Genomic DNA, 24,657 nt, shown 5'->3' on the forward strand with positions numbered 1-24,657 from the left:
ATGATTTTGTATCTAGTTAACACAACTTAAAAAAAAAATAGGGAGACTGCAGTGCCACAAGTAAATGTCTGGTGTTGATGAGTAAAATAAACTATAAAACTCAGCTAACCCAAAGAGATTCAAGAATTGCTCACACAGATAAAAACACTGGCTTAATGTCTAGATACATTTGAATTCATTGGAAGCACTGATTTCAAACATTTAATGATATTCAAAGACCTTTTCATACACAGCATTCATTTTCAATAATTTTTCTTTTTAAAATTTTTACAAGATAATTATCAACAGGAATGTGATTTAGTTCTGAAAAATTTCCCTTAGTCTTACTGCTTGAGAATTACTTTAAACATAGTCAACATAATAGAAAAAGCTAGAAGATTCAGGAGAAAGGAAGGAGACAAAGGGTACATATAAATGCTCAATTTTTTTTTGCCCGGCCCTCTAGTTTCTCCCAGCTAATAGAAATTCACTCACACACGCATGTGTGTGCGTGCGTGTGCGTGCTTTAATTATTTCCTTGGTTAAAAGACTTGAGTTTAGCTACTTCTTGAAAGAAATAATTCTAAACCTTTCAATCTAGTGAAAAAAGAGGCCAGTTCTCCTGCTACAAAATTGTAATAAGCCAGTTACTTTCATATTTTGCTTCACAGGAACCCAACCCAGAAGTTCATATGGAATTATCTCTAGGATTTCTCTGAAAGAAAGAACAACCACAGGATGATGGGTTGAATGCATTTCTATAGCCTGTCCTTTCATTCCTTTTATTATATTCCCATTGCCCTACACAGGGTCTGGCACATAGTAGGCATATGATACCTTTTGATTGTATAGCAGTGATGTTTCAGATCACTGTGTAAGCAGGAAAAAAATACTTATAAAATTTGACATTTGTGGGAAAAGACTCTATTTTCACAAAGTATCCAAAACTTTTAGCTTGCTTTTATACTTGAGAACTTTAGCAATCTGCATTTTTATTGAGTTAGATATTCCTCCACCAGTAAAGATCAGAACCTTTCCAGAACATTGAAAATGGTCCTTAAGAGTTTTTGAGACCTAAAGATCGATCTCTTCTGACTTACTAAGGCTTCTCTTTGGGTGGCTATTTCTCCCTGGTACTGCCCCCCCCCAGAGCTTGTGCCATTTAGAATCACTTCTACACCACAGTGAAACAGCAGTAGAACTTTGGTGGAGTAGTTTATGTTTATATATATATATATATATATATATATATATAATTTTTTTTACATAACTGGGATATTAGTAATTGTTTATTTGTTTTTTAGTCAAGGATCCATGGTTTCATTTCATAAAAAGAGCTCCCATTTAGTCCCTTCTGCCAGTACAAATTATTGACTCACCAATTTAAGAGTTAGCAACTGGTTATGCTTATCCAGGGTCATATAACCAGTATGTGATTCTTGGACCCAGGCTGACTCTTAGGCCAGCACTCTGTCTCACTTCTTATATTGTTAAAAGCTGTTCTATAATAAATGTTTGTTTGAAAATTTCACCAGTTGAAGAAAGAACTAAATATTTTTAAATGGTGTAGGACAACAAATAAGAGTCAGAGTGTTGATGGGTGCCTTCCAGCATTAACAAGTTTTTTGCAAGTTTTGGATATTTTTCAATTAATTTACTTTGAGAACTTGATTTACTATATTGTTTGGAGCATCACTTATTTTGGTTAGTCAATTTAATCATTGTATCCATATCTATTTCATCTATTTTTAAAAATTCTAAATTATTGCATTGAAACCTATTTCTGCCTTAATAATCAAGAGTATGCCAATTGTAATTGAATCTTTGATAATTGGAGAGGGCACAGTGCTACAGGGACTATCTTTCTCAATTAGTATCACTTTTTTTTGTCAATATATGGATGTAGAACTGGGTAACTCCACGGTGCGACCTAGAAGTTATTCAATTTAATTGAGCAAATATTTATTAAGCCCCTGCAGTATTCAAGGCACTGTAGATATAAGGACAAAAATGAATTAGCCCCTTCCCTCAATGACTACATTTAATGTTATAATATTGTTATTAATAATAATAATAATATTTCATATTGACTTGCCATTTCTTTCTCATAAAAGTAGTATAGAATATTCAAAGATTAATAGAAGGCTGACACAGTTTCTGATTAAATTAGAAGCATTTTATAGATAACATTATATTGTGGTAACTGAATCTAAATTTACATTTAACATTTTATGTACATTGTGAGAAAAACAAAGGATTTCCTGCCTGTGTGTTGAACTAACATTTCAGTACTGCATTCTAGTTTTAGAGTTCTCCTTTAAAATGCAAAATAGCACATCTTAAAAGTGGCAGTTAAGAAGGGAAAAGAGGGAAACTCCAAGTACCTGATGCCCAATCTAGCACATGACCTTTTTTTTTTTGGCACAGAGAACAGTCACCACTGCACAATTTATTTAGTAGATACACACAAAAGACTCAAAAGACCAGATTCTCATGGTCAGGTAACATAGCCTAACAACATTACTGTAATTAATGTAATCACCTACAACTCATTCATTTGTTTAGGTTTGTGAATTATCTAATCATCAGTGATTTTTGAAGTTATTTCATTCCTAACTAATTTTCTAACTGGTTTTTGTATGGATTTTGAGTAGAGTGAGCTGTAGTTTCATTGGAAAAACTGCCCATCAGTTTTTTCAGCTGCCTATTTTTATGCTTGTATTTTTAGGGGCCCCCCACAATACCAGTAGCTGCTACTTTAACTGCCGGATCTGGGGATCTGGATCTGTTCACTGAGCCAACTACAAAATCAGAGGAATCAGCAAAGAAGCAACTCTCCAAAGACTCCATCCTATCCCTGTATGGGACAGGGACCATTCAGCAACCAAGTGCTCCAGGTTGTTAATTTTCAAAGCTGTTTCCTAGAGGTTTTGATTCCACATGTGTACATTGTACTCTGATGTAGGTTTTAGATAAAAGTGCTTAGAAATTCACCAGTGTCATATTAATCATGTTCTCTATTGTTTAGATATGAGATGGATGCATTTACTCTTGCAATTTTTAGAGCTAAGAAACTGAAATGAAAACAGCATTAAATTACAGGGCAAGTATAGGATTAAAAATTTTTATTATTTAGAATTAACAAGCTGTTCACATATCACTTAATACAGTTTCACAAGCTTCTAGAAAATGAATTATCTTGGATTGATAAAATTTGATTTGCATGAAGGTTATGACTTTGTGTACAAGATGAAATAGTCTCTGCATGTAAACAAAAGACAACCTGAATTTCATATATGTTCCAAGATTGCTTTGAACATTTTTTCGTCATTATCATTATGATGAAACCAGAATTATAAGCTTTATTGTATACATAGTTTGAATGTATTTCAGGCAGTTTCCTCTAAAACAGTGGAACCCATTCCCTTTTCAAGTGGAAATTGTACTGGGAATCTTGACTCTAGGAGCTATCTATCAAAGCCACACTGTAGTTAACTCTCATTTATTTATACAACTGAAGAGAAACAGTGATGCGAGTGATCTTATTTGTTAGGGGGTTATCAAATGAATTATGTGCTTGAGGTTTTGCACAGGGTAATGCTAATAACTTAGTTTGCATTCTGTTAACATAAGATGGTTAGGAAGGTGGCTTTCTCAGAAGTGTGCTGGAATGATTAGTGAAATCAAACTAGATTGGCATTTACAGTTTTTCCTGTTAGAGATGCACAGAGTAAACAATTGTACTTATGTAGACCACAGAAGGATAATAAAAAGGTGACTTGAGTTGCAAGTGAAAGTAGAGTTTTTAGATTCCTATTTTTTTTCTTTCCCTATAATGTAGGTATGTTTATGGGACCTTCAACTCTGCCATTTACCTCCCAAGCACCAACTCAGTTCCAAGGCTTTCCATCCATGGGAGTACCTGTGCCTGCAACCCCTGGAATCATGGGAAATATGATGGGACAGTCAGTACCTGTCATGGGACAAAATGCAAGCATGATGGTTGGCATGGCAATGCCCAATGGGTTTGTGGGAAACGCACAAACTGGTGTGATGCCACTTTCCCAAAATGTGGTTGGTTCCCAAGGAGGAATGGTAGGACAAATGGGAGCAGCACAGAATAAGTTTGGTATCCAGCAAACTCAGCAGCCTCAGTGGAACCTTTCTCAGGTATGAGGCTTTTGCCTTCCAGCTTTTTTCCAAACTAAAGACAGCATATTTCTTTATGTTATTTTAATTTAATTCTTAGTTAAATACACTGCTGTGGAAGAGATCCTATGTAGCAGTGGCTAATGTTTTAATAATGGAGTGCTCACAAAGTAAATGAAACCTATTTGGAGTATTAACATGTTGTCTACATGGATTCAGTGCTCTGCTGGTGATTCTGGATTTTTCAAAATCAACACTGACATAGTTTACAACAAGTAGTATCTCGTACAGTGCCTGGCATATAGTAGATGCTTGAGATATACCTGATGATTTCATTTGAATCTATTGTAGTATCTAAATGTAGAGTTTGTATTTGCTGTACAAAGAAACCACACTTTTCTTGGCTTTTTACCATAGGAACAAAGGCTTTAACAAACTCTTGAAGCACTTTCCCTAATTCATTTTAAAACTTATTTTAAAATGTTCGTATTTGGGAAACAATATTATCGTTAAATCACAAACAAGTGAAAAGTTACCCTGGGTTAGGTCTGGTGTTCTGGGTAAGATGTTATTAACCTAAACAAAAAATTTTCTTTAATGTGCAAATGATAATAGATTTTTCATCCTTGAAATGGTATTTTCTGCTTGTTCCACCACATGGGAAAACCAATTCCAAAAGTATGTCAACTGGCCTTTCCCCTTATTTGTACTAAAATAACTCATACTGAGTGTTTTCTAGTTCTAATAGTTCAGGATTTGGTGAATAAGCCCCTACTTTTGAAACTAAAAATTAGCTTAACTTTTTCATTGCATCGTCATATGAGAATCCCTCTCCTCTGCCCATTTCTGAATGTTCTGTAACCTTATTATGTTGTTTTTCAAATGTAACTAGCCAGAATGCTGTATTCTAGGTGTAGACATACTACATATTCTTTACAAAAGTGGGCTCTTTGTAATATACTTCCTGGTATTGCCTGGAATTGGGTTTTGGGTTTTTGATTTGTTTGTCTCTGCAGCATATTGAGCTCAGAGTGTCAGGAACCTCTGAATATGATAGCCTTTTCCCCCTAACCTATAATTAACAGTTTAAAGCACTCATCCATCCACTTTTTGACTGTCTTCCTTTAAATGCATTTCATCACTTTGTATTTCATGCATTGGAGTTCTGTCTTCCCCTTTCATATAATCAGATGAAATTTTTCTACCTGTTAGAAATCATAGTCATATGCAAACTTTGAAGATGATACTGTACACTCCCTCTCCTTTCCAGATAATTTGTAAAAATGTTATGTAAATTTGATTTAAAAACCGATTCCTGGAGAAATAATGTTCCTGTTAATACTTTTCCATCTAAAACCCCATTTGTCCCCTTGCTTTAAAAAAAAAAAAGAGAGAATTCTCTGTTGATGAGAAAACACAACTTCCAAACCTTTGGTATCTTACTGCCCCCCTTTTTTTTATCAGAAGACTTGCTAAAATCTTAGTAACTTGAATCTAGGTTTTTGACCCACTCCCAAAACTTAGGCATTTTGTGACCTTTAACTTTGTCACTGAGTTAACAGCAACTTTGCTGGTTTGGGCAGGAGACTCCTCTAGATTCCTTCTTTAAGGGTGAATGTAAGAGCTTCCAGTCCTAGCCAGAGAGGAGAAAAGGGGCATGAAAGCAGTAAGACTCAGAAGGTTGCACTTTCATTATATTTATTTACATTTTGCTACCATTCTAAATACATTTGTTGAATGTCTTTAAAAATTTCTTAATTATAAGGAAAAAAATTGCAAACCCAAATTAAATCAGTTTGCTAGTTAGAATATTTGAGGTTATAACTTTTGCTAACTTAACTTTTGAGGACTCTCAAGAAACCTACAATCATACAGACAAATGTATTGATTGGGACAGATAGTTCTTAACTGAGAATCAAATGCTGCATTTTTGGCCAAATGAGAAAAGAGTGTGTTTTGACTTATTAGTACACAAGGATAGTAACTTTAATAGTCCTACTTACAATCTTTCTTGATTAAATTTAGGTTGTCCCACTTGCCCATCTGTCCTGAGAGGGCAAGGTGCTTGAAACAGCCTTAGTAGAAGATGCATATAAACAGTTTTATAACACCTATCTCTTCACTGAAGAAGAGGGAAATGGAATGGTCTCATTAACTGTTTGACCTGCTTTATAGGGTACGAGCTAGCGTTATTGCTTGTCAATTTTGAGATATGCTCCAGGATATAATCCAGCCAAGTGTATACGGTTGACTTGAAGTTTTCTGTATAAAATGCAAGCTTCAAACTAGGATCCTAATAAAGCCCATCTCTTTCCAGCTGCTAAGAAGTGGAGCTTTTGCTTTCATGCACACACCCCTCTGTACTACTGACAGATGGCAGAGATGCCCTCCAATGACTACTGCCATCAGGCATGATGTTTGGGGGAATCTTTACCACTTTTGGCAGTAGTTGAAGCAATGTGGGAAGTAACTGTTTTACCTGATGTGTGAATAGACACACACATGCTGACCCCATTTTGAGCAATAGTTACTTTAATCTTCAAGGATCATATTTATATATAAGGGATATATGACAGACTTCAAGGGAAATATGACAGACAAATAGGCAAATTTCAAAACCCAAAAATCTTCCTCACTGGGACATTGATAGGTAATTCAAGGAAAATAACCCCTTTGATCAACCCCTTTGTTTTGGAAAACATGTACATATATTCTGATTTAAGTCTTCAAAAAAAGTCATATGAGTTCTTCATTAAAGGCAGAAATTTGGAAGGGAACTATATAATATTTATGCCATGCAGTTTAAGTGTAACAGATACAATTTAGGAGAATCTGACTTTCTAAATGTTTGAATTTCTTAAGTATTTACCCTCATTTCATCTTGGAAAATTTGATCACTTCCCATTTAATGTATTACTCCCATACTATTTGCAATTTTTATAGCTTCATTCCCATAGGTGAAAAAAATATTTTAAAAAAGTGATACATTGTTTATGATTAGAAATTGGATCTAAAAGCTTAAGATAAAGCTTTTAGCAGCCCCTAAGCAAAATAGCTAAAAGAACCACTTCCATAGAACCCATTACAAGCAAATAGGATTCAATATTTTTATAGGTCACATCCTTATTAAGTTTTTGATACATGTAAATAAAAAAGCACTGCAGTTGGACACAATTGATGTAAAAGTTAATACGTACTGATACAATTTAGTCTATATTAAGAGTTTTTAATTGCTTTTACCCAAATCTGAATATTGGCATGTTTTCTGCCCAGCAAGAAGTGACAGAAAAACTAACATTTCTTTTCATCTGCCTAATCTGTTCCTTTCTGGTCATTTAAAATTTCTTAGGTTTTATATTTGGTTCTATTGGGACTCTCTTCTGTTAGAAATACCTTGGTTTTTCAAAATGAGTCTTTTTGGTGACTTTCCCCTGTGTTATCAGTCTAAAATTCTTTAAAAGATTGTATGATGTGAATACATTTAAATACATGTGCCTCCTCGGTTGTGTAACTAAGTAGGCCTTATTTTTATATTTAATCTAAGACTTCATTGTCTGTTTTTGGCCAATAAAAGTATATCGATATATATTCCTTACACATAATTGTTTTCACACTTCTCATTGGTCTGAATATCAATTGCCCCTGTAAAATTTTTATTCTTTTGAAAGAAAAAAAAATACATATCCTTAAAAAAAAACAAAAACAAAAAAGTCTCATCCTAGTTATAACAACTCAATGTATTTTGGGGACAAGCATAACCTGATAAATCATCAAAGTATGTGTACTTGACATTTCCTTTCTACATAGTTACCAAACCACTTTTATGTTTCACAGATGAACCAGCAAATGGCTGGAATGAACATCACCAGTGCAAGCAGTGCTGTGGGTTTTGGCCAACCCCCCAATACCACAGCAGGATGGTCTGGAAGCTCATCGGGTCAGACTCTCAGCACACAGCTGTGGAAATGAAATGAAAACTGCAATAGGAGTTTCATCCAGAATCACTACCACCTGACATTCCTTGATAAATGCATCTACCCTGTTTATTCATGTACAGATTCGTTTTTTCCTCTCCAGTTGTTCATATTAAGAATTGACTGACCGTGTTGGTCTCTATTGATTAAATTTGATGTGATAAAAAGCAGGTTGAGAATCCATATTGACGTCACTGGCAGCTTTTTTTTTCCATACTACACATGATTTCATAAACCACATTCTTGGCGAAGCTGCTTAGTCAATTTACATAATCAGTTTTATTCTCAATAAGATTATAGGTCTACTGTTTGCATATAAGGGAAGTAGTTATCATGTTAGTAATACCTCTAACAGTATAAACCCTGCCCCCAAATTAGTCAGTAATCCTGTAGAAAGGTACTATATGAACAGATGTTTAATCATATAAATAGAATGTAAATGTATCACCGAGCACTGTTTTCTAGTGTATCAGAATTCTTTTATTTCATCATTCATTTCACTGTGATGTTGTTATGGTGTGCTTAACAGGGAACATGGTTAGTGAAAGGAAGATAAACCTGGATGTCACCACAAAATTTAATCTGTTCAAAGAATAAAGGAATCCAGAATCTTTTCTCTGAGTCTCTGATAATTGGGATCACTTCTTGTGTACATAGTGCTAATCTGCAGAGCTCTCCTTGCACTATATGCATACAGGGTATCTACAAAATATTCCTTTTAATCCTTGAAGGTATATCCAGGTTTATGACAGTAATTGTGTTTACATTTTATGGTGCCTAGTATTGACAAAATGTTATTTCCCTATATTAAACAGATGAATCCATCGACCTTTCTTGTGGGTTTTATTTCCTAAGCTATATTTTGCCACTGATTTCTAGGAATCGCTTAGTGCTGAGAGGTCAAGAATATTGAATTGACAAAATAACACTCATTTGTTCCTTAAAACCTGTTCAGTTTCATCAATTAAGATGGGAGAGAAGCAAGAAAAAAAAATACATAAAACGCAAGTAGTTGGAAATGTTTCCTTACAGCATCATTCACTCTTTCTCTCTCTGGATGACATATCAATCTTTCAGGTGACTGTGTGTACTGAAATGGTAAGGGGAAACATGCAAAACCAAGGGAAGACATTTTTATACCATCCAGTTTGTTTATACAGACGTCCATCTCATGAAAAGCAGGGCTGTTGTGGTAGAGTGACTAGTACCTGAATGCTTTTGCAGCCTAAACTTCAGGAGGCATCCTCTTTGCCTCAGCCATCTGTCCATGATGGTCATGCAAGTCCCATTTGTATCTTCAGGTTAGACCTCAATTTTAACAGTGTCCAGGTGGTACTTTGGCTCATTAGCTAAGTTGACCTTTTCTGTTCTAGTGTGCCATACCAGAACCTGAGGGAAAAGGAAAATGTTAGTTTAGGGCAAAGGGGCCCTAATTCCAATTAAAGTCAAAATTAAGCAACACTTGGAAAATGAATGAATACCTTGGTGCAGTTGTTTGCTTTTGGTTCCAGTTCCTCAACTGTTGTTATCTGTTTTAGAAAATCAGATTCTTGCATCCCTGGCTGGGACCCACGGCGCTTAAATACAGCTTTTGGATTGGACAAAATCACTTGAAGGCTCACAGCAAACCCTTTGTGAAAAGTAAAAAGGTTTTAAAGTAAAACACTGGAATGTTTGGGGTTTTATCCATCTAATTTGGATTTTCATGTTAAAAAAAAAAAAGAATCAGTCTTTACCACCACTCTTTCCAGACCTCAATTCCCAGCCCTTTTTCTATGAACTCAACTGAACCACAAAAAGACACAAGTCAGAGCTTCATCCAGAGTGGAATCCTCTATTTCACTGCATCTGTCTTATCTTCCCATTATTAATGTGTCCTTACATTATGTGGGTGTGCACGACAGTTCTACTTCATTTTAAGAAATCTTTCTGTAAACCATCTCCTAAATAAAATACAGGACACCACTAGAAATCCAAGTCTATTCTGGTTCCCCAAACTTTGAAAATAAAGAAGAACCAATAGTGGCCAGAAAAGTTCCACCATGACTTTGGCTTTTAGAAGAGTGTAGTAAAGGAATCTTTAATTTTGAGAAACTGGCTATTACCTGAGAGACAACGTGGTATACAGGCTAGAATCAAGAAGCCTAGGTTCAAATCCCACTTTTAATATTTAATAGTCATGTGGCCTTGGGCAAGTCACTTAGCTCTTGATGTCCTCTAGGTCTCCATTCAGTTCTAGATTCATGACTTATATGCCTATGCATGTCAGGACAACTAGTGAATTCATCAGCTGGGGAAACCTGAAATTCCATCAATATAATCTATGTTTTTATGGTATACCCTTGCTGACATCAAAATTAGTACTTCCCTTTTTTAGATAAAAAACAAAGAATTTCTATTGTGCTAAAAGAAAAAAACCACTAAATAAAAATAGTACAAGTTCATTTACATAGAGACTTCTACCTACTTAACCAGAACTTTCAGAAAAGTTTAATGTAAAATGAAAGATCACATTAGTTAATGCTTGTTTCTGGTCACAGAATTTTAGAACTGGAAGGGAACATCAGGATGAGGGTTTTTTCCCTCCCATTTTTGAATAACATTATAGTGCAATTTATCACACAGTGCAACAATTAAGACAATGAAAATCCGAGTTCTCAAAGAATCCATTAATACTTACTGTGCAGCGCCATCTTCAATCCAAATGAATCAGTGTAATTCAAACAAAAATGGAACATTCTGAAGGCCCACTGATTCAAGTACTTTATAATGCATGCTGCCAAGTACTTAAACAATCGGAAATTAGTTCGCGCCGTCAGAAATTTCCATGCTTCCTTTCTCTTTTCAGTGCCATCTGGCTCAATATGAAGTTGAAAGGGGAAAAAGGCATACCTTGAGAGGTAAAATTATTTGAACAATCAGAAAACAGATAACTTGTGGTATCTAAAGTGCTGAGTAACTTGACCTTCTTGATCCACTTTTGGAGGAAGGTACCTACACTGACTTAATGAGCCTTTTCCTGAACTATCCACATTGGAACAGTCAGCAAGTAATCAATCAGAATGGCAGAAGAGGAGAAATGAGATGATGTACAATGAGAGAAAGATCTCTCATGATGGCCCAGTTGCCTAGCCAATATCTCCATTCTTTTTCTCTGATTTCTCCCATTTGTGGAAGGTGGGTAGGAGCAGCAGCTCAGGGAGGAGACCTCACTTTCTTGCTCTGCTGTTACCTAGTTATATCCTTAGGAAAATCCCAACTTTTCTGGATCTCAGTTTTCTCATCTGTAAAATGAGGGGGTCAGAAGGGGCTGACTTAGAGATTTGATAACCTGTAAAAGGAAAACGAGTTATGTTGACAAACACTCAACATTTGAGTTCAGGAAACTATCTCCTATTTTCCTTTCCTTGAGAATGTCTCAGTATTTCAATTTGTTTGGAAGGAACAAAAAAACTTGTGAATAATGGAAGATATTTCTAAAGTAACATCTATCATCAGTGTTGTACAAATAAATGATTATGAGCAAATGCTTAGTGTAATGGGTAAAAATTAGGGTTGTTGACTGAATATATTATACTGGTGGTTGCCAGGGATTAAAATTCAATCCCAATAAAATATTCAAGTCAGTTTGGGATTTTTATGGTGGTTTAATTACAATAGTAGGAAGGAATTAAGAAGAAGAGAGAGAGGAAAAGGAATTGGACTGCTCTGGCTAGCCAGATAGGAGTTCAGAGGCCTAGGTCAAGGGGCCTTCTCAATCTATCTTGGCTTCCAGCCATGAAGCCTCCTCTGAGATGAGGGGCCTCCTACGATAGCATTTTAGGAGGTAAAGGAAAAGAGGAATCAGCATAAACAACTTACCAAGCATGCTAAGAATGCTGCCACAAGCTCCCAACTCTGAAAGAGCCCAACTTCTCCACAAGAGAGAGAGCCCGGAGAGAGGAAGTGACGTGAAATACATACAGACAGTTCTTTACATCACTTCCTGTGACTCACATGTACCAGTGGTAGCTTAAGCTTAACTTAGGACAGCCCAGGGGGTCTGTCAGCTGTTTCTGATTTGTCACTTGCTAGCTCATGTCAGTCATAGACATCCTCCTCGACACTTAATCCTTAAGTAGGGGTGTATACATTCCTGTTTGCTAGGATTCTAAGACTAAGCAGGGTCGAGTAAAGCAGAATGCATAGTAAAGGAGTGAAGAGAATCGCATGTGTGGCTATAACAAACACAATTAGGTGGGTTTGAGACAGTTGGTCTGGGGGAAAGCATTAAGTTTGGTGTAAACAAGTCAGTCCATTCTACTTTTCTCCAAGTCTGGTATGGACTATGCAGTGGGCAGAGTTTAAGCCAGAACCTCAAATCCTATTTATCACTTAATAGTGATGCCCGTTCTACCCAGTCCCAAGGAATCAATGCCACATTTACATGTATAATGGAATAAAACTTCAATTGCTGAAGGCAAAGGTAGGGGTGCCTGTTAATTTTCTGTTAACTGAGGTATTTATCACCAGGAAGGTTCTACTGTTGTTAGGTCATTTCAGTTCTATCTTGACTCTTCATGACCTCATTTGGGGTTTTCTTGGCAAAAGTACTGGAGTGTTTGCCTTCTCCAGCTAATTATACAGATGAAGAGCTAAGACAAGCACAGTTAGGCAACCTGCCCAGGGTCACCTCGCTACTGAGTGTCTGAGGCTAGATAGGAACTCAAGAAGCTGAATCTTCCTCACTCCAGAGCTGTCCACTGGGCCACAACTCCCAGCTGGAGACTCTAAAGTCATCTGTCCACTTTCTTACCTGATTGGAATAATCGACAGAAACCTCTGAAGACAACGGCCATCATTCTAAATACCATGTCTGTCTGTACGTTAGTGTAGCTCTAGAATAACAATGACAACTTATTTCAAGAGTGCTTTAAGGTTTATAACATGCTTTCCCCACAAAGCCTATGAAGTAGTGCAGACATCCTATCCTCCCCATTTTACTGATGTGGAAATTGAAGCTTAGAATGACTTTGGTGGCTTGCCCGCAATCACACCGCTCAGAGATGTGGACTGAGACAGCCATAATTTGGGAATGTGTGTGTGTGTTTTTAAGCCCCTGAAACTAGCTTGTTTTCCTGTGACTAATTTGCCACTTCCTAAAAGTCAAGCATAAGCAAAGAATGAAGGGGGAGAATTTCTGATTAAGTGTTAGTTAAGAACCAATTAAACAAGATTTTAGTTTACAAGAATGTGTCTATAAATAGAAGTGGTTTTTGCTAGCGTTCTTACTTTTCCATTTTGGTTCCTTCAGATACTCATAAAATTGGAAGAGACTTTATAGCCCAACCTCCCACCCCATGGAATATCTGTCCCCCTCCCTCCACTTCCCCCAAAGTAACTGATTTAAGAGAATGAAGATTCCTTAACTTGGGGCTGGGCAGTATTAGTCACTTTCACATGAGGAGAACCTGAAGCAGATGGCTTACCCAAGAGGATTGGGGCTTTAGATTCTTCACAAATAAACTTATATGTGTGCCACAATTTGATTCTAAGCTGCTTGAGGGCATTTTCATTTTTCTGAATCTATGAACACCACTGCCTAAAAAATGATAATAATATAGCATTTATGTAGTGTTTTAAAAACTTGTAAAATTTGGGGTCCTTCCCACAACCCTGTGAAGTGCTATTACTGCTCTCATTTTACAGATAAACTGAGTCTGAGTGAAGTAAATTTGTCCATGGCTACAGAGGTAACAAGTGCCTGAGGCAGACCCTGAACTTGGGTCTTCCTGACTCAAGTCTGATACTACTGTACCACCGCCTAGACAGCTGGGTCACTGTTTGAAAGAATGAAAATTTCAGCTGGTCCAAAAGGCAATGGACAGCTGGCTGTAGCAGGCATGACTCCCTCTCCCAGATAGGTCATAAGAGACATCACCTAGGACCTGTATGTTCCTGGAAAAGGAAGTGTCATGGCAAGAGGCATAGAAGGTATCTGGGTTGTATCAGCATCCAACAACTTATTAAAAGAATCAGGTGTAGATCATTATTTTTGGGAAATCCTTCATGGAAAGACTGGAAAAAGAACAAAAGTCTTCATGTATCTGTGGGAGCACTGAGTGCACAAAGCCATGCAAATTGTGAACACTGAATCAGTGTTTGTCAAACTGAATTGAGATTTTTACAGAGCCTTTTCTCACCTGCCTTTCTAAGAGCCCTTTGTGATAGACAGGTGAGTGGCTCCTATTGTGACGCACCCAAGGCCACAGGGCTAAGAACTTAGACGCAGATGGAGCTGGAGCATTCTCACTTCTGTAAAACATGCTTTCTGGTAAAACCACCTGGCCTTTCTCTGAGCATCATAAGTAACTGGGCAGCAGACGAGTGGTTCAGACCTCACTTTTAAAAGCACAGGCTACACAGACCCAGCAAAAAGGATGTTTTTCACCTGTGTGAAAAATGGTATCTAGCCGTAGTCCATTTCAGGTTAGCCAAATCAACATCATTCTGCAATAATATGAAGAAAAATAAGCAGTCCTCAAATAAGGGTATGGTCATTAATCCACAGATCAAACTGTATTCAATCAAATCTGTAGTCAAATCCACAGACCAGAACTAGTGCTAACATTAAATTTATGTTCCTCATGGGTTAATTATGGGAAGAGAGAACTGGCATGGTGGATAGAAAGCTGGGCCAGGAGTCCTGAAGATCTGGGTTCAAATCCAACCTCAGACACTTATTGGGCAAGTCACTTAACCTCTGTCTTGCTTTGGTTTCCTCATTTGTAAAATGGTGATGATAGTAGCACCTACCTTTCTGAGTTGTTGTTAGGGATAAAATGAGATAATTGTAAAGTGCTTTGCAAACCTTAAAAAATATATTAATGGTAGCTGTTAGCTATAATAATGTAGTTACATTATATGTTTATACACTTTTCATTTAATTCTCACAAAAACCCTTTGATAAGAGAAGTATGATTATTTTTATCTCCATTTTATAGATGAGGAAACTGAGCCTCTCCATTTAAGTTGCCCCTTATCACATAAGCACTTTATAACAAAAGTTCAAAAAGGGGGTAACATTAACATCAAAGAAGTACAAGTTGGTTGACTCTCATGCTACTCCCCCTCACTATCCAGCTGAACACTCGCCAGCTGCAAACATCCTAGAGCCACATGGCTTGAGCTTTTAAAACCTGTTGGCAAATAAGTCCAGCCCAGTCCAAACTCAGGATTTCTTATTCTAATCTCAGAGCTCCACAAAGGCCATTTTGAAACCTGAGAGCCCAAATCGACTTTCCTGGAAGTACCTCGAATTATAACATTGTTGTTATAGAATGACAGACAGACCTCTGCCATGTTGTTTCTCTTGGTCATGTTTTCTCTGAACCAAATAACAACATTTAGGGTACGTCTGTGCTTTTCTCGTTGCCTTCAGGCTGGTGAATGTGTTTCTAGATTCTGTTTCACAAAAAACAGGAGCCCTGTTTGTTGGAGGTTAATTTGGAAGTGATGCGTGGCTGCTTTCATCAAATTCTCTGTCTTCTCTCCTAACATTTCCTGAAGCACTCAGAGAGTTTGGAACAAATTTTCCTGTCTTTTTCTTAAAATGTGCTCAAAGGAAGTGCTTAGAGCTGCTTAGAATGAGGTCCATGCTGGATGTGTAATTTCAGGATTTTGACAGATAGTGAAGACACCATCATTCTTTAGCTGTGAAGTATTCTCTGGCATCATTTGCTAGAGGTAGAGAGGGGGAATCTGCCATTAAATGAAATCATGGGTTGCAAGGTTAGCCAGAAAAGAAAAGAAAAGAAAAGAACAAAGAACCCCACTTGTTACCCTCATAAATCTTTACCTGATTGTATCTGTTTTCTAATCAAAAGGCAATAAGACATGCCTTTGGAGCATCTATCTCAGTCATTTTTGTCTATTTCTTCCTGAACAAGATCTTTAAAGGAAAGGAGTGCAAGGCTGCCTGTCAAGAGCCAGCTATGGCTAATTAGGCCAAGTCCTCAGATGCTTCTCCTGGCATCCTGTGATTTACAGTGCCAGTCTGCAGAGCCAATAGCCTAAGTGTTTCTCTATGCCTTCTTGAAAAAATGAAGATTGAGTTCTTAGCTGATTGGACAAGGATATTTGATGTACTTCTTGGACAACAATCTTTTGAATTACATAAGTGACAATTCGTTATTCCCAAATGCTGTATTTTTTTAAAAAGGTGAATTAAAACAAACTATTTTGCAAGGGAGAAGAATCCGAAAAATTTACAGTAATCCTTGTGGCATCTGGGGAAACATTAAGGCATTATAAAAATAGGGTCAGATTCACTGTTCCAAGAAGTTGTAGAAAATATGAAATAATCTTAAGATCAAAATTTTAAACTCCTTATTTTAAAATGGGAAAACTAAGGCTCAGATAGGCTAAAGAACAAGGGGTAGAATCTGAATCCAGTTCTTTTTTCTGTCCTGCTGTGCTCTCTCTCTGGGTAGTATTTCTTGATTTCATTATGCTATCCAATTGTCCAAGGAAAAGGTTACCAGAACATGGGGGGAGGGGTCTCAGGCTGAGCCAGGCAAGAGTTAAAGGCCTTGGCCAAGGGGGCCTCCCCTGAGTGCCAAGGGAAAAGGAAGTCAGTTTTATCACTCACCACGAGACCATCTCAAGGAAGCTGTCTGAGGGAGCTTCTCCAGGCTCGAGTTCCAGGATCGAACTGGCGCCTAGGCTGCTCACAGGAAGTGATCAGCCAGAGCGACCTCTCTGGGAAAAGAGCCTGAAGAGAGGAAGTGATGCGCCCTATTTAGACAGTTTTATGTCACTTTCCTGCATCTTATTTGTACCAATGGTAGCTTAGCTTGATTGAGGACTGCCTAGGGGTTTGTCAGTTTTTTCTGCACATGTCTATTGAAGGCCATCCTCCTCCTAGATACTTAATTCTTGAGTATAGGTGCAGACATTCCTGACTTTGTTAGACTAAGTAGGGTGGAGCAATATAGAGTTCCCAAGACATTCCTGATTCTGTTAGACCAAGTATCTCCATTGTTACAATCAGGAAATACCTAAATCAAATCTTCTAATGTACGGTCTGATTAGGGTGGAATAGTTTTAAAATTCACGGGGGGGAGGAGGGGGTTACAGTATGGTTCCATGTTGAGGGACTTGAACAGAGACATGTTCCAGGAGTTTGCAGTCTGGAGGAACTTTATAGCTTCCTATTCTCCTTTAGACAATAGTTAAGATTCTGCCAGCATCTACCAGAACAATTCTGATGTATACCAAATAGCTAAACACATCCATCTCCACCTTCCCAGAGTTGGCAATAGGCATCCTTCTTCTACTTGCCCTTAGAGATCACTATTTTTTTTTTGCAAATCCTATTTGTTGGAAAAATTTTTATTATAGATATTTTCATGTTTATGTATTCATTTTTTATGTTCCAAAGGTTAGTCTGTGGGAATGGTACCTTTAGAACCTGGCATTGAAAAATACATAATTCTACTAAATGTTCTCTCTGATCTCTGTACAGAATAATCACTCACTAAAACTAATATACTGATGGCAAAAAGCATTGGTTTGAAGCCAGAGGACCTAGGTTCAAATACAGGTCCACCATATTATTCTCTGACCATTAACATTCACTCATTACGTTCTCCATCTCTGACTTGGAATTACAACTCTGGTGTCCAAGGCTTTGATTTACCCTATCAAGTCTGACCTAGAGCCACTGTACTCCTTCCTGCCTGGCCATCTTCACGCCACCAGGGCTGGCATGCACTCTTTCTACTTCCCCTCCCACCTTTCTGCCTCTCGCCCTGGAAATACTAATCAAATCAACATTACCATTCCCCAAGAGGGTATTCCATTACTGGCTTGCCATCACTGACTTCCTGATCAAAACATTCTTTCCTGGCCCCGCCCCCCCTCCTCCAGGAAAGTAACTCCTAGGGTAGAAAGTGTGTTGCTTTTTCTCTTTGTATCCTCAGCACTTAGTGTAGTGCCTGATACATGATGGTCAATATTTAATAAACACTTTTCATTTAATTCATTTCTAACTCTGTTACTTGCTAACAATTATCCTGGCTAAGTTACTGTAGCTTGCCTCCGAGTCTCACTTATCTCCACTATGAAATGAAAGGTTTGGCTTAGATGGCCACTCCAGAGGCCTTACACACTCTGAAGGGCATATAGAAAGCCACAAAGACCATCTCCACCACTGACCAGCTTCCTGTTCCATTGGGAACTACTCCATCCTGAGCCTGACTCAATAATGTCCCTGTCTGAAACCATTATATCATGAGATGGCTCAGCCACACCACTCACTATCCACTTCCACCTGTGGCTGCCTGGCCCTTTTCCTTCTCTTCAACTTCCAACATTCCTTCCCTTATTAAAATGTAAACTCAAGGGTCAGTTAGGTGACTCAGTGGATAGAAAGCAGGACCTGGAGATTGGAAGTCCTGGGTTCAACTCTAGCCTCAAGCACTTACTAGCAGTGGGCAAGTCACTTGACCCCCATTGCCTAGCCCTTGTTGCTCCTCTGCCCTGGAATTAACATGCAGTATTGCTTCTAAGATGGAAAGTAAGGGTTTAAAATTGTTTTTAACTCTTTGAGAGTAGAGACTGTCTTCTTTTGTCAGTTTTGAATTCTCAGGGCTTAGCACAGTGCCTAGCACATAGTAAATATGTAATAAATGCTTTATCTATTTGAAGTGCTTTGCAGCATTTCCCTTTCTGTTTTAGTTGTTACTAATGAAATAAGGGTGGGGAAAAAAGGGGGTAGGTGGTTCAGTGGATAGAGCAACAATCTTGGAGTTGGGAAGACCTGGGTCCGAAGCTGATTTCAAACACTTTTTGCTGTGTGACTCTGGGGAAGTTCTCTTAGCCCTCTTAGTCTTCTGTCTTAGAGGTGATTCTAAGACGGAAAGGGTTTAAAAATAAAGTGCTTGGCAAACCTTAAAGGATGTCTACAGGCTTTTATTATAGCTCTATTCCTAGAGCCCTTCTAACTCATTAGGAAAGTACCTTGTGAAAGCTGAGTTGAGTTTTCTTTCTGAGTAATCACGTACCCTCTCCTCCCTCCATCTTAGAAACTTTACAGCCCCCGCACACGCATCTTGGAGCTCACCGGTGAAAGTGATGTCCATGGGAACCTAGAGAACATGTCGGCTCCTCTACAGGTTTTAGAGAACTTCTTGTTACTCGCCAAGGCTATCTGCCCCTTCCCCAAACTGGAAATATAATTCCAATGTGCTCCCACTTTTTTATTTAAGGGCACAATCTGGACGTCTCCTGGAACTGCGTGTAGATTTTTTTTGTGGGGGTCGGGGGAAGTAGAGGGGACACACATGCTATGGCTCTGATTTCATCATGATAGGAAACTCCCAGGAAGTGTTACAAGGGAATCACTTTAAAAGACTGATATATATTAATTTAAGGTCGCCAAGGAATCAGCAATGTAATTCCTAAATGAAAACTTAAGTCAGCCGTCAATCTTTTATGGAGTTTAATTACAATAGGAGGAAGTAATTAGAGATAGAGAGAGAGAAAAGGGAGAGAAGGAAATAGGGCTTAAATACCCCTTCTGTTTAGTCTAGGCCAAAGGCCCAAGCCCTTAGATAGCTGGGGCAAAGAAAAGAGATCAGTCCCTATTACTCACGTGACCAAAATGGAGAAACAGTCTCAGAGGCCCCCACCTTCAGCTTCCTTCAGCGCAAGCTTCTCAGAGCCCACACGAACCACACCGACCAACTACTCAACCCCCTCCTCTCGAGTCTTCAGACCCCCTATGTTTAAGGAAACCATCCAAGTTCCTCCTTTCAGTTCTCCCATCTACCAATCACTGTTCATCAATTTCCCTGTGCCAATGGAGGCTCTAGCTTAACCCAGGACCGCCCAGAGGTTTCTGGCTTTTGCACATGTCTGTTGAAGGCCATATTTTCAAATGATTAAATCTTTGCTCCTTTGCTACAGCCCTTTCTAAATCCTGTTAACCTGAGTAGGGTAGAGATTGGAATAATTAAATTTTGATCTAGGCTGCAGCCCTTACTCAATCCTGTTAGGACTGAATAGGGTGGAGATTTATTCCAAGTATCTCCATTGTATCAATTCTAAAATCAATCATGACTCAAAGAAATTCCTGTTCTATGCTTAAGCATAGGTCAAAGTCCTTTCCATTGTTCAGCAAAGGGTTTCTGTCCTAAAGTAATCTTAAGAAGGGAAGAGAAGAAACCTCCCATGCCAATGGGGTTCCCATTCCAATAGACTATCAGTAAGAAATTTTCCAAGTATGAAATATCCCAATGGTGAAATTTCCAACATTTATAAGTCTAAGGAAATTTGAGGTTTACAGAAGGAAAATTCCCCTTAACAACAGAGAGACAAAGAACTTGATAGTGATTTACTATGCATCATGCACAGGGCCATGGCTACAAATGTAAGCAAGCAAAAGTCTTTGCCCCCTAGGAATTTACCTTCTAAGGGAAGGAGGTAACGTATGTAAGAGAGAAACCGGACTTAATCTGCCGGCAGAACAGAGAAGCAGATCTGGCAAGCTGGAGAACTCTGCAGGAACGGGGGAAGGGCAAGAAGAAGAGAGAATTCTGGGAAAAAGAGAGGAAGTGAGCTGGTCTGGACAGTGGGAAAGATTCTTCTCTTCTCTGAGAAGCGACCAGGAAGGTAGACTGGGCGGATCTCTGAACTATCACTCACCTCCTCCTGTGAAAGCTTCACCCAATACCCCAAGAAGACAATCAAGTGAATAGGACTTCAACTGAAGCTGTTCACCAGAACAAAGATTTCCTCCAGATCCCCTAAAGTCCTGGACTGGTTACAGCTGCCAAGGCAGTTAGAGCCAGGGCTTCTTCACTAACTGACCCCAGGGGTCAGATCAACAAAGCCTGATCTGCCAGACTTTGGAGAGAAGGGGTTTCAGTTAAGTCTAGGGACCCTCTGCTCCCTCTTTCCTTCTGCCTCATTCCTCAACTCATCCACCCTATCCCTTACCTTGTTCCCTTAGAATAAAACAGTTTAATAAGAACAAGTGACTGACTCCATCACGTCTAGAGAGACGACGTTGGGGGGAGGGAAGTAGCATGTCTCTCCCCAGGGAGAGGGAAGCTAACTGCATCAAGCTTGATTAGCCAAGGTCTCTGAGGGAACAGAAAAGCAACCAGAGTGGGGTTTGTTAGGGAGAGCTGAGAGGAAAGACAATCCACCCCCCCCACCTCTCTCTATACTTGACTCTCCTCCATCTTTACCTCACTCTGGTCCTGGCCCAGCAGGGAGGGAAGACTCCATTCTCTCCCTGCCTTCATATTACAGTTATATTACACACATAAAAGGGGGGCTAGAAAGTAGATGGCAGGAAGGGATGGTTTGGATCTAGTGCCTGGAAAGTCAAGTCAAAGTTTGAGTCAGGGGAGGGTAAATATGGAAGCTCTCGCGGCAGAGCTCAGAGTGGTTCCAGAATGGTGGGGTGGACATTACACAACTTCTTTTCTGGTGCACTGAGAAAATCAATGACTTGCAGAGGATCAGAGGTGAGACTTGAAGCCTGATATTCCTGCCTATGAGGCTGGCCCTCTGTCCACCATATATGAACTTCACTTCTACTTGCTTCCCTCCCCCAAACTCCAAAGGGTTTGTGTTGGGGACTAAGAAGGGACAGTTGCAGGAATACTGTGGTCCATGGGGGATGCAAGTAAAAAATCTGGTAACCCATCAGCATAGAGGGAAATACTTTGACTAGTTTCCCTAAACTATTTGGGAAAATGCTAGGAGAATCATATTTTTCTAGTGCTATTACTTATTAGACTCGGGTCAAGCACAGGAAATTTGGAATGTTATAAAGTGGCAGGCATGACCAAATGACTCTTCTACTCACATCCATAGAATGTCATTTGTCTGGACAAGTCCTAAGCATCACTCTAGGCTGAAGGCTTCTATGTTACAGTGACTGGCCATTGCTGTGATAAAGACCTCTTCCTAGGTGAAGGCAGGAGGATAAAACTTTCAATGGAACTACTCCAAGCTCAATTCATTGCCTGTTTTTAATCATTTTCTTACATAGAGGCAGTTGGAAATGGGCTATATGTTTTACCATCTGCTAAAATGACCAACCAGGAAACAAGCCTCTGATCTTTAAACAGATTAGCTCATCTTTTTCGAAAGGACTATTGATTGAGATTTTGATCCTTTACCACCAGATGCTGTCTGTCCTGCTGTCCTGTCACCATCTAATTTAAAGAACTGTCTAAAAGTCCATTTAGCAACCATTGTTCTTTGTGAAGTGAAAGGAAAGTGCATTTCTAAGTATTTTCTACTTAACCTGTGACAAATTCATTTAAATCTCTTCCCCGAAAACAACCAGTTGTCATAGAAGGCTAAATCTTCTATGGAAACAATTACAATGCTGACAGGGACAGAAAAGTTGATTTTGAGAACAAAAGATAAATTAAGAAGGCTTAATTAACCAAACCACTAAAAATATCCCTTTTTTTTGAAGGGGGAAGGGGGAGACTAGTGACAGGGAGTTCAGCTGCCCCTTGGAATCAATGCAATTCCTCTGAGAAAAGGAAGACTTGGTCATCTAGTAAGCTAACATTAGGCCAGTATATGAACTTCAGAAGATAGCTCTTGTGTGTCCAAGGTATGAACTGCTAAGAACTTTCTTCCATCTCTAAGAAGAAATTCTCAATACAGTCAGCTTCATACCCTGCCTTAACCCAGATATAGTTTCTCTTCCTCTAGGATCCTATTACATACATATCAGCTCTTAAATTGCACATACCAACTAGTGGAATGTATCAAAAAATAACCACAAACTATCCCAAGAATTAGTTGGAATGTTCCAGTTTCTGAAGCATTTTCACACAGGGTTGATCTTGAATTACTCACAGAATTACTACAATGGTCCATTTTACAGATGAGATACAGAGAGGTTAAAAGAGTCTTGACCAAGATCACATTGAAAGGGCATTGTACACAGAGGGCTAGAACTCAGCTCACCTTAGTCCAGTGCTCTTTCTTTCCCCACACAACTTTTGCTCCTGGGAATTTACTTCTGAAGAACACATTTTTATAGTTCAATTGCAAAGATCTAAAAATCCAAAGTTGTCTCTGATTTTAAATGTTAGGTCACAAGACATAGATTTCATATCTTATTGTTATCAAGATGGCAAACTATATCATCACCTTTTCTCTTTCAACAGGTTAAATTCTAAATCCATTATAATGGTGGTATAAAATCCTTTGATTTATAACATATACTAATAAGTACATATAGCAAAGGTCCAGAAGGATCCATTCTCAGTTCAGGACATGTTAGGTCAGTCTGTTTTTTCTACTTTCCTCTTTTTTGATGTTGAGACAACTTTTTTTTTTAACCCATTCTTTTTTAAAATTTTTATTTAATTAGATGATGTGGAATAATTTTCCATGGTTACAAGACTCATGTTCCTTCCCATGCCCTCCCCAAACTCCCTCCCGTATCTGATGCACAATTCCACTGGGTTTAACATGTGCCATTCATCAAGATCCATTTCCTTATTATTAATATTTGCATGAGGGTGATGTTTTAGAGTCTACTTTCCCAGTCATAGCCCATGTGATCAAGCGATTGTTTTTCTTCTGTGTTTCTTTTCTCACAGTTCTTCCTCTCGATGTGGATAGCGTTCTTTTTCATATGTCCCCCCAAATGGTTCTGGATCACTGCATTGCCACTAATGGAGAAGTCCATTACATTTGGTTTTAGCACAGTGTATCAGTCCCTGTTTATAGTGTTCCCCTGAATCTGCTCCTTTCACTCTGCATCAATTCCTAGAGGTCATTCCAGTTCACATGGAATTCCTCCACTTTATTATTCCTTTGAGCACAATAGTATTCTATCACCAACATATACCACAATTTGTTCAGCCATTCCCCAATTGAAGGGCATCCCCTCATTTTCCATTTTTTTGCCAGCACAAACTGTGCAGCTATGAATATTCTTGTACAAGTCGTTTTCCTTATGATCTCTTTGGGGTACAAACCCAGCAGTGCAAAGGGCAGACAGTCTTTTAGTGCCCTTTGGACATAGTTCCAAATTGCCCTCCAGAATGGTTGAATAAATTCACAACTCTACCAGCAATGCATTAATGTCCCAATTTTGCCACATTCCCTCCAGCATTCATTACTTTCCTTTGCTGTCATGTTAGCCAATCTACTAGGTGTAAAGTGATACCTTAGAGTTGTTTTGATTTGCATTTCTCTGATTATAAGAGATTTAGAACATTTTTTCATGTGCTTATTAATAGTTTTGATTTCTTTTCCTGAAAATTGCTTATTCATTTCCCTTGCCCATTTATCAACTGGGGAATGGCTTGATTTTTTGTACAATTGATTTAGTTCCTTATAAATTTGAGTGATTAGACCTCTGTCAGAGGTTTTTGTTATAAAGATTGTTTCCCAATTTGTTGCTTCCCTTCTAATTTTGGGTGCATTGGTTTTGTTTGTACAAAACCTTTTTAATTTAATGTAATCAAAATTATCTATTTTGGATTTAGTAATTTTTTTTTCTAACTCTTACTTGGTCTTAAAA

The 24,657-nt window shown here is 38.4% G+C and overlaps 2 protein-coding genes across 3 annotated transcripts in view; one reads left to right on the plus strand and one right to left on the minus strand.

The window, feature by feature from the left end:
• The window catches only part of SMAP1 (small ArfGAP 1), a 273,850-nt gene extending 264,920 nt beyond the window's left edge, over window positions 1-8,930 (plus strand). For both annotated transcript variants that reach the window (XM_001365363.4, XM_001365428.4), the window contains 3 exons: window positions 2,708-2,876; window positions 3,821-4,149; window positions 7,963-8,930. In XM_001365363.4, coding sequence (XP_001365400.4) covers window positions 2,708-2,876; window positions 3,821-4,149; window positions 7,963-8,097 — 633 coding nt within the window. In that variant the 3' untranslated portion in view covers window positions 8,098-8,930. The remainder of the gene's footprint in view (window positions 1-2,707; window positions 2,877-3,820; window positions 4,150-7,962) is intronic.
• B3GAT2 (beta-1,3-glucuronyltransferase 2) overlaps window positions 8,560-24,657 on the minus strand; it is a 90,647-nt gene continuing 74,549 nt past the window's right edge. Inside the window, exons 3-4 of the mRNA XM_001365498.4 lie at window positions 9,584-9,732; window positions 8,560-9,491 (exon numbers count right to left, since the gene is read on the minus strand). Coding sequence (XP_001365535.1) covers window positions 9,405-9,491; window positions 9,584-9,732 — 236 coding nt within the window. The 3' untranslated portion in view covers window positions 8,560-9,404. The remainder of the gene's footprint in view (window positions 9,492-9,583; window positions 9,733-24,657) is intronic.

This window comes from Monodelphis domestica, chromosome 2, assembly GCF_027887165.1.
Source record: "Monodelphis domestica isolate mMonDom1 chromosome 2, mMonDom1.pri, whole genome shotgun sequence".
Taxonomy (NCBI): domain Eukaryota; kingdom Metazoa; phylum Chordata; class Mammalia; order Didelphimorphia; family Didelphidae; genus Monodelphis; species Monodelphis domestica.